The sequence below is a fragment of the Terrapene carolina genome, unplaced genomic scaffold (genome assembly GCF_002925995.2).
Source record: "Terrapene carolina triunguis isolate 2854851 unplaced genomic scaffold, T_m_triunguis-2.0 Scaffold23229, whole genome shotgun sequence".
Taxonomy (NCBI): Eukaryota; Metazoa; Chordata; order Testudines; family Emydidae; genus Terrapene; species Terrapene triunguis.
In genome coordinates, this window is record NW_020687580.1 from 1 (window position 1) to 9,964 (window position 9,964).

At 49.4% G+C, this 9,964-nt stretch overlaps 1 gene segment (V, D, J or C); it reads right to left on the minus strand.

Annotated features, from left to right (window-relative positions):
• Window positions 1-8,744: 8,744 nt before the first annotated feature.
• LOC112125162 lies at window positions 8,745-9,244 on the minus strand. The segment is given in 2 exon segments: window positions 8,745-9,109; window positions 9,199-9,244. Coding segments are annotated over 2 exon segments (411 nt in total).
• Window positions 9,245-9,964: the final 720 nt, after the last annotated feature.

Below are 9,964 nucleotides of genomic sequence, written 5' to 3' on the forward strand. Positions count from 1 at the left end.
ATGAACAAGCTTCTCTGGACCATTGCGTTTTTAAATAGCAAATAAGATTGGGGAGTTTTGCATATCTTTGAGAGAACATATATATGTAGAGGGGGAAATGCCCATTTTTTCGAAAGGAGAACACAACATCCTCCTTCGTAAACAGTGTTGGGAAAGAAAGAGAGAAAGAAAGAGAAAGAAGAGGAAAAGGCGGGGGGGGGGGGGGAGAGAAAGAAATTTATTAATTGCTTCCTTCCATTCTGAGGACAGGTTTATTTCTACTGTTAACTTAACCTTTATTCTTAACCTGTTTTTAATAGGCAAATTAACTCATTGGTCAGTGTAGCCGGGTGGTTACCCTGCTCCTGCCCTGAAGGGCTTAAAACAGCCCAGGGGGAAGGTTGTGGCTGGGAGCTGCTAAGCTGGACTGATTGGGAAGCAGCTGCAGCTGGGCCATGCCCCAATCAGGCCTCAGCTGGCCCTATATAAGAGGCTGGGAGCCAAGAGCTCAACAGTCTCTTTCTGCATTCAGAGAGAGAAGGGTCTGGCTGCAGGGTGCTAGACACAGAGTACCTGAGTGGCGCAGTGCTGGGGACAGGCTGTGGAGCTGGGGAGCTCCAGCCTGGAAAGCCCCAGGGCAGCCCAGGGGTAGGCCAAGGCAGCAGGTCCAAACCCAACCTTGCTGATGATGAGTGGCCTATACTGAAGTCTGCCCCAGGGAGTGGGGGCTAGTTGGTGACTGGCAGTGGCCTTATCCTGAGGAGAGGTATGGATAGTGGGTGGGGGTTCCCTGGGGAGGGGAAACCCAGAGAAAGAGGTTCTGCCAGAGGGCAGCCCCGCAGATAAGAGCCCCGGGGTCCTGGGAGGGACACGGGGGCCAGAAGAAGACAGGCGGATCACCAGCCTGCAGAGGGCGCTCCAGGATGCTGGAAGAGCTAATTCCCAGAAGAGACCAGCAGGAGGTGCCGCAGGGGTGAGTCCGCTCCTCTACAGTCAGAAAGATGTTTTCAATCAGAAGAACATTTCTCACCTGCTAGCTGAGCTTATCAGAAATTCCCCCAGTATAACAAATGCAAGATTTCAATAAGGAAATTCTTACACAGAGGTAACTTGTATGTACTTTATTTGGTCACAGGATATAGGGCAGGACAGAAGAAAAAAATTGTGTAAATGTATGTTTTATTGACTGTTTGCTTTGCAATAAATAAAACTTACCTGGACCAAATTGGCAGTGAAACCAACCCAATAAACCATAAGTAGATTTTACAGGCTAAGTACAAAAATTAATGAAATCAGAGCATGTAAATGGAGATAGCTCCATTGCAATCAATGGGCCAGATCCCAAAATAGTTCAAAACAGCATAGCTCCATTGAAGCCAAAACCCCTTATCTAGTAAAGTGTGTGTGTGTGTGTGTGTGTTTTTAGAAAGGTTAATAACATAATAGACGGGGTGACTTGTGGGCTGCTTTCCCACTTCTGGGAGGGGAGTGGGCTAGATGAAGGTAGAGATGGTGAGCCAGGACTCCTGGGTTCTAGTCCCAGCTCTGGTGGAAGCAGAGTGTGGTCTTCGGGTGGGATCAGAGACAGATGGGGACAAATCACTGCCTTTTGCAGTTTCCTTTCCGGTATTTGAAATGGTCCCAATCATTATACGAAAGAGATATCTAGCCCACGCACAGTAACACGGGCCAGTATCTTCAGGGGAAGCAGAGCAGACCAGTAAGTAGAACTCGTTCCTGGCTGCGTCTCTGGTGATAGCTATACGGGTCGGCAAACTGTGCGTAGACCCTGTTACTCATGATGAGCCCCCCCATACATTCCAGCCCCTTCCCCTGAACCTGTCGGAACCAGCTCCACCAGTTACTGCTGGAAATGGACTTTCCGGACACATCACAGGTCAACTTGTGGGTTTTTGAGGGCTTTGCCAGGGCTGGGCCTGACTGGACCAGCTTAAGCTGGGAAAATGCACCTCCGGAAAGAAGGTGGGCAGGTGAACTGAACACTTGGAATCATAGAATATCAGGGTTAGAAGAGACCTCAGGAGGTCATCTAGTCCAATCCCCTGCTCAAAGCAGAACCAATTCCCAACTAAATCATCCCAGCCAGGGCTTTGTCAAGGCTGACCTTAAAAACCTCTCAGGAAGGAGATTCCACCACCTCCCTAGGTAACCCATTCCAGTGCTTCACCACCCTCCTAGTGAAATAGTGTTTCCTAATATCCCACCTAAACCTCCTCCACTGCAACTTGAGACCATTGCTTCTTGTTCTGTCATCTGTCACCACTGAGAAGAGCTGAGCTCCATTCTCTTTAGAACCCCTCTTCAGGTAATTGAAAGCTGCTATCAAATCCCCCCTCGCTCTTCTGCAGACTAAATAAACCCATTTCCCTCAGCCTCTCCTCATGAGTCATGTGCCCCAGCCCCCTGATCATTTTCATTGCCATCTGCTGGCCTCTCTCCAATTTGTCCACATCCTTTCTGTAGTGGAGGAACCAAAACTGGATGCAATAATCCAGGTGTGGCCTCACTAGTGCTGAATAGAGGGGAATAATCACTTCCCTCTATCTGCTGGCAATGCTCCTACTAATACAGCCCAATATGCAATTGGCCTTCTTGGCAACAAGAGCACACTGCTGACTCATATCCAGCTTCTCATCCACTGTATCCCTAGATCCTTTTTCTGTAGAAATGCTGCTTAGCCACTCAGTCCCCAGCCTGTAGCAGTACATGGGATTCTTCCTCCCTAAGTGTAGAACTCTGCACTTGTCCTTGTTGAACCTCATCAGATTTCTTTTAGCCCAATCCTCCAATTTGTCTAGTTCACTCTGGACCCTATCCCTACCCTCCATCATATCTACCTCTTCCCCCCAGCTTAGTATCATCTGCAAACTTGCTGAGGGTGCCATTCATCCCATCATCCAGATCATTAATAAAGATGTTGAACAAAACCAACCCCAAGACTGACCCCTGGGGCACTCTGCTTGATACTGGCTCCCAAGTAGACATCAAGCCATTGATCACTACCCATTGAGCCTGACAATCTAGCCAGCTTTCTATCCACCTTATAGTCCATTCATCCAATCCATGCTTTTTTTAACTTGCTGGTAAGAATACAGTGGGAGACCGTATCAAAACTTTGCTAAAGTCAAGATATATCACATCCACTGCTTTCTCCATATTCACAGAGCCAGTTATCTCATCATAGAAGGCAATCAGGTTGGTCAGGCATGACTTGACCTTCGTGAATACATGTTGACTGTTCCTAATCACTTTCCTCTCCTCCAAGTGCTTCAAAATGGATTCCTTGAGGACCTGCTCTGTGATTTTGCTGGGGACTGAATTGAGGCTGACTGGTCTGTAGTTCCCCGGGTTCTCTTCCCTTTTTATAAATATGGGCACTATATTTGCCTTTTTCCAATAGTCTGAGACCTCCCCAAATCACCACAAATTTTCAAAGATAATGGCCAAGGGCTCTGCAATCACATCAGCCAACTTCCTCAGCACCCTTGGATGCATTAGATCTGGACCAATGGACTTGTGCATGTCCCACTTTTCTAAATAGTCCTTAACCTGTTCTTTCACCACTAAGGCTGGTCACCTCCTCCCCATACTGTGTTGCCTAGTGCAGCAGTCTGGGAGCTGCCCTTGTCTGTGAAGACTGAGGCAAAAAAAGCAGTGAGTACTTCAGCTTTTTCCACATCATCTGTCACTAGGTTGCCTCCCCCATTCAGTAAGGGGCCCACACTTTCCCTGACCACCTTGTTGCTAACATACCTGTAGAAACCTTTCTTGTTACCCTTCATGTCCTTTGCTAGCTGCAACTCCAATTGTGCCTTGGCCTTTCTGCTTACACCCCTGCATGCTTTAGCAATATTTTTATATTCCTCCCTAGTCATCTGTCCAAATTTCCACTTCTTGTAAGCTTCCTTTTTGAGTTTAAGATCACCAAAGATTTCACTGTTAAACCAAGCTGGTTGCCTGCCATATTTGCTATTCTTTCTGCACTTCGTGATGGTTTGTTCCTGTGCCCTCAATAAGGTTTAGGATGAAAAGTCCCATTGATTTAAAGAGGGTCAGGATTGCAACCCTGCTCATGAGAGCTAATCAATTCTTTTCCCTCCCAGCATATTAATTGATACAACAGTCTGATTCTCTCTCACTTTCACTCATAGGATGCTGCTGACTTCCATGGATTTATTCCTCAACTCCACTACGCCCTGGTCTGCACTATGAGTTTAGGTCTAATTTAGCAGCGTTAGATCGATTTAACCCTGCGCCCTTCCACACAACGAAGCCATTTCTGTCGACTTAAAGGGCTCTTAAAATTGATTTCTGTACTCCTACCCAACGAGGGGATTAACACTGAAATCAACCCTGCTGGGTCAAATTTGGGGTAGTGTGGATGCAATTCAATGGTATTGGCCTCCGGGAGCTATCCCAGAGTGCTCCATTGTGACTGCTCTGGACAGCACTTTCAACTCCGATGCACTGGCCAGGTAGACAGAAAAAGCCCTGCAAACTTTTGAATTTCATTTCCTTTTTGGTCACCGTGGCGAGTTCATGAGCACAGGTGACCATGCAGAGCTCATCAGCAGAGGTGACCATGCAGTCCCAGAATCGAAAAAGAGCTCCAGCATGGACTGAACGGGAGGTACTGGATCTGATCGCTGTATGGGGAGACTAATCCGTGCTATCAGAACTCTGTTCAAAAAGACGAAATGCCAGAATATTTGAAAAAATCTCAAAGGGCATGAAGGACAGAGGCTATAACAGGGACCTGCAGCAGTGCTGCGTGAAACTTAAGAAGCTGAGGCAAGCCTACCAAAAAAACAGAGAGGCAAACAGCTGCTCTGGGTCAGAGCCCCAGACATGCTGCTTCTATGATGAGCTGCATGCCATTCTTGGGGGTGCCCCTACAACTACCCCAGCCCTGTGCATGGACTCCATCAATGTTCTCTAAAATGTGTCTTTTTAAATACACCTCTACCTCGATATAATGCTGTCCTCGGGAGCCAAAAAATCTTATCGCGTTATAAGTGAAACCGCGTTATGTTGAACTTGCTTTGATCCACCAGAGTGCGCAGCCCCGCCCCCCCCCCGAGCCGCTGCTTTACCGCGTTATATCCAAATTCGTGTTATATCGGGTAGCGTTATAGTGGGGGTAGAGGTGTACTACTCTCTCTCTTTTTCCTCATGCAGCTGAAAATGTTTCAACGCTCCCCCTATCATCTCCGTCCCAGAGGCTAGTGAAGCTTAGATGCCCTCGAGAAGAAAACACACTCGAGATGAAATGTTCTCTGAGCTCATGCAGTCCTCCCACGCTGAAAGAGCCCAGCAGAATGCGTGGAGGCAAACAATGGCAGAGTGCAGGAAAGCACAAAATGAAGATGAGGGACGCGCGAGAGGACAGGTAGCGGGAGCAAGAGGAAAGTTGGTGGGGTCAAGATGATAGGTGGCAGCAGCGTGATGAGAGGAGGCAGGAAGCAATGCTCAGGCTACTGGAGGATCAAACTGATATTCTCCAGCATATTGTTGAGGTGCAGGACAGGCAGCAGGAGCACAGACCTCCGCTGCAGTCCCCGTGTAACCAACCGCCCTCCTCCCCGAGTTCCATAGCCTCCTCACCCAGACGCCCAAGAATGCGGTGGGGGGGGGCCTCCGGGCACCCAACCACCCCACCCCAGAGGACTGCCCAAGCAACAGAAAGCTGGCATTCAATAAATACATTTTGAAGTGCAGTGTGGCCTTCTCCTTCCCTCCTCCACCATCCCACCCGGTGCTTCCCTCCTCGCCCACCCCTCCCGGGCTACCTTGGCAGTTATTTCCCCATTTGTGTGACGAATTAATAAAGAATGTATGAATTTGAAAGAGCAATGACTTTATTGCCTCTGCAAGCAGTGTACTGCAAAGTCCCCGAACGGGCCACCAAGTGTAACTTTAGCGCCCTCGTGGCCAAGATGGAGTCTGCTCTGTAGGCAGCTCTGGCCAACAGAGGGCATGCGCAGGAATGCAGCAGGAGAAATCCCTTCCACCCCAGGGGCACCTGTTCCAACCCCCCAGAGTGAACACACCCACCCACAGGAAAAGTACAATGGATATAACAAAGGGAGATATTTATTTACAGAGGGCTGAGAGGAGAAATACAACAAGGGGAAATATAGGGGGAGCAGTAGAACGGGGCTGCATCCAAGCCAAGGCCCCACAGGCCCAGTGGTACCACAGTCTGGAAGGGCAGACTCTGAGCAATGTGTCTGCACACAGAGTTCAGGAGTCCTGAGCAAATTCCCAGTTCCGTGCTGAGTCTTGGGTGCTTCTGGTCGTCTTCGGCACCAGTGAACTTTCCCCCAACAACCCCCTCCGGTGCCCTCTTCTGTCGCTCTCTGCAAAGCCACACAGAGCGACCCCCTCCCCACTTAACTAGCTACAGCCTCCCTCCTTGTCCCCCATGCAGAGTCCCAAGCCCCAGTACTCACAGCCCCATGCAGCTCTGGGCAGCCGTGATACTGGGTCCAGCTCCGGCCTGTCCTTCTCGGGCGAGTCCCCCTGGCACAGTGCTCCTCCTGGCTCCTGTCCTGGGCTGTCCCCGATCGGCCCTGTCCTTCCCAGGCTTCAGGCAGGTTCTTTTTCCTTTACTTTTCCAGGGTCTCTGGCTGCCCCTCCCTCTCCCTGGAGCTCCAGCGCTGCCCCCTGAAGTTTCCCTACTTTTTTCTTACTCTCCCCCTCCCCCCAGGAAAAAGATTTAAAGGGGCCATGTTCTCTAAACCCCAAAGGGGTTACACAAGGATGGTCTTCTCCAAGACTGCGGCTTCTGCCCTGACCCTTATGTATCTTGCCTGTGCACAGCAATGGTCCCCCCCCCGCCCCGATGGCACAGTTGCGGGGGAATGTTACTCTTAATGGGACAAGGAACAAAGCAGCTCTGCCAAAGAACCTGCGGAAGAGGATTGCCCAGTATTTGCATGAGACTTTCCGTGAGATCTCTGAGGCCAATTACTGCAATGTGAGAGAATCCATCAATACCCGGTTCCGCCTCTAGGTACCGCAGACCCAAGCCTGCTTTCTGCAACCCTTCTCACCCCACCAGCCTGCTTCCAACAACTCACTTCCCAAAATCAAAGCCACTTACCAGGCACCTCCTCTGATCTTTGCTCTGCTGTGACAGGTCATGCTCCTCTGGGGTAAAAAATAGCTCCTGCCTGCATGCATCTATGGATGTTAAGTCATCCTCTGGCTCTGGAACCCCCTCCTCTTCATCACCCTCACCCCGGATTTCCTCCTGCTCCTGGCTCGGTGCACTCTGGGCTGGCACAGCACCCAAAGTGTCCACGGGGCTCTTCGGAGTGGAGGTGGGGTCGCCTCCAAGTATCGTGTCCAGCTTGTTGTCGAACCAGCAGGTCATGGGGGCAGCACTGGAGTGGCGGTTTGCCTCCTGTGTCTTGTGGGTCGGTGTTCCGCAGCTCCTTCATTTTAACCCTGCACTGCAGTGTGTCCTGGTCATGGTCCCTTTCAGTCATGGCCCTTGATATCTGCCTGTAGCTTTTGTAATTCCTACGGCTGGAGTGCAGATGGGACTGGACCGTCTCCTTGTAAAGTTATTTGGTTTATTTATGATGGGTGTTTGGAAACCCTTTCTTTAACAAGCTGCCCCGACATGGAAGGGGTAGAGTAAGCCTGTGCGTGGACTCTGGGGGATGGGACAGCTCGCATGCAAATCAGTACAATTAACATTCAATGCCCACGCTGAGAGGAGAAGAGAGAAGGAGAGAGCTCCGAGAGGCCATGTCTCTACTACTTACCTCCTGATCGTGATCTCAGTCCTGATCCGGCTGCTGCTGGTCCGACTTCCTCCTGTGCTTCCTGACGTCCCTGAACACAGTGACAGGTCTGGATCTAACTTCCCAGAGGAAAACCAGCTGAACCGGGTAATAGTAACAGGCAGAACAGCAGGCCAGTTACTAGCAGTCAGCATCAATATTGCTTTTCTTTTTGGTATTCCTATTTGGATTCATATTTCTATTCACGCTGTTATTCCCATTCCCATTTGAATTCACACTTCCATTCATATTGCCAATGCCATCCATAGGAGTTCATAGTCATATATCTGTTCCTATTTCCCTTTATAGACCCAGTAATACTCCAGTTCATACCCAATTCATACTGAGATTCAAATTAATACCCCTTTAGATTTCCATTTCTATTCCCCTTCCCATTCATATTTATGTTTGGATTCATACCCACTTTAACCCATCACTGTTTTCAGGCTCTAGGATTATATGGCCTCCTGAAGTCTCTTTCTGCCCCAATCTTCTATGATGGGGGTTGTGCTGTTGCGCTGGCCCCTATAAAAAGGATGGATTCTTATCCAGACAATTATCAATGGGCAGAGGGGGAAGATCACTGCGGGATTACTGACCCCACCCTGCCTGCCAAACAATTCTCATTCAGGGCTCAACATGCCCCCTGAGTTGGGTTGCATGAATGGCTCGGCTTCTCCACTGACTTCACTGGGAGAAGGAGGAAGCCTTAAAATGGACAGTACGTGATCAGAGAGTCACTAGGGATATCCACAGTCTAGCGAGGTCGGATGCACCTGTTCTTTCTTCCTGCTCTGTGAAATACACGCTGGGCATCTGCTCCGCGAGCTCCCCTGGGGAGATGTAGTCAGCAGAGCCTCTGTCTCCTAGGACAGCTGTGTGCAGGGTGATATTTTGTGTCTTTTTTCATCACTGTGGAGCGTGATCGCCACCTGCAGGAAATTCCTTTCCCTATGTCTGCAGGGGAGGTTTTTGTCTGAGCTCAGACCGGCTTCCCCTCACTGTGTCTCTGGCACAATAATACCGGGCGGTGTCCTCGGGCTTCAGGCCGGTCATTTGTAAGTATACCGTGGTGACGGAGTTGTCTCTGGAGATGGTGAATCGCCCTTCGACTGCTTTAGAATACCACTGACTCGATCCGCTTGGGGAACTAACTCTAGCCACCCACTGCAGCCCCTTCCCAGGAGCCTGACGGATCCAGTTCATATCGTAGTCAGTAAAAGTGAACCCGGAGGCTTTGCAGGAGAGGCGGAGAGAGTCTCCGGGCTTTTTCACATCCCCGCCAGACTCCACCAGCTGGACCTGCGAGCGGGCACCTGGGAAGAAAGACACAACACAAATCACATTAAAAGGGCAATAGTATCACATTCACTTGACTGTGTGAATTACACAGGGCACAAAATACCTTCCAAAGCTGCCAATATGAAAATTAAATGGAGCCAAAGTCTCATTTTCCCTGGTGTTGGAGGGAAAAGTTCTCAGGGGACTAGCCAGTAACTGCACAGACCCAGGGGCTGCAGATTGTCTCTCCGGGTGCAGCCTGCGCAGAGAGAGGGACAGATTTAAACAGGAAACGGTCACCCCTATTTGCATATCCCGCTCCTTATAAGAGACAGACTCCTTCCATTAACTAAGGGAATTACTCTCAGTAGAGCTCTGAGACGAGTCTGACTCTCTCTGCATTTCTGCAACTAACAACCTGTGGTGAGCCCCTGAATATACATTTGCCTGGTCCAGTGTCCATTGTACTCACTGCAAACATATTCATAAATGAGTTCCATACTAAAGTTTCTAAAGGTAATAAAAGTTTTTTTATATATATATAATAAGCAACCTCTGTGTGTCCTACGGGGCTAACACAGACTACGCCGATGTGGGTCTCTTGCTTGCTTCTGCCTAGAAACCTTGCCTCCCAGAGTCCAAGCAGCATAGAGACAATGAATTCCTTCTTCCCAGGGGTTTGTATTCCCTCCCCTCACCCCCAAACCCACCACATGCTCTGAGCTGCAAACGTAAGGGATGGAAGGAACTTGAATGACTTATCTTTATAGGGGGCAGAGCAGAAAAACAAAGTATTTGTCCTCTTTAATGTTCCACAATAGACCATCTGCTGTTGGACCTTACCTGTGGGGAAGGAGATAACACTTTCTGATGATCTTCAGCATATCACT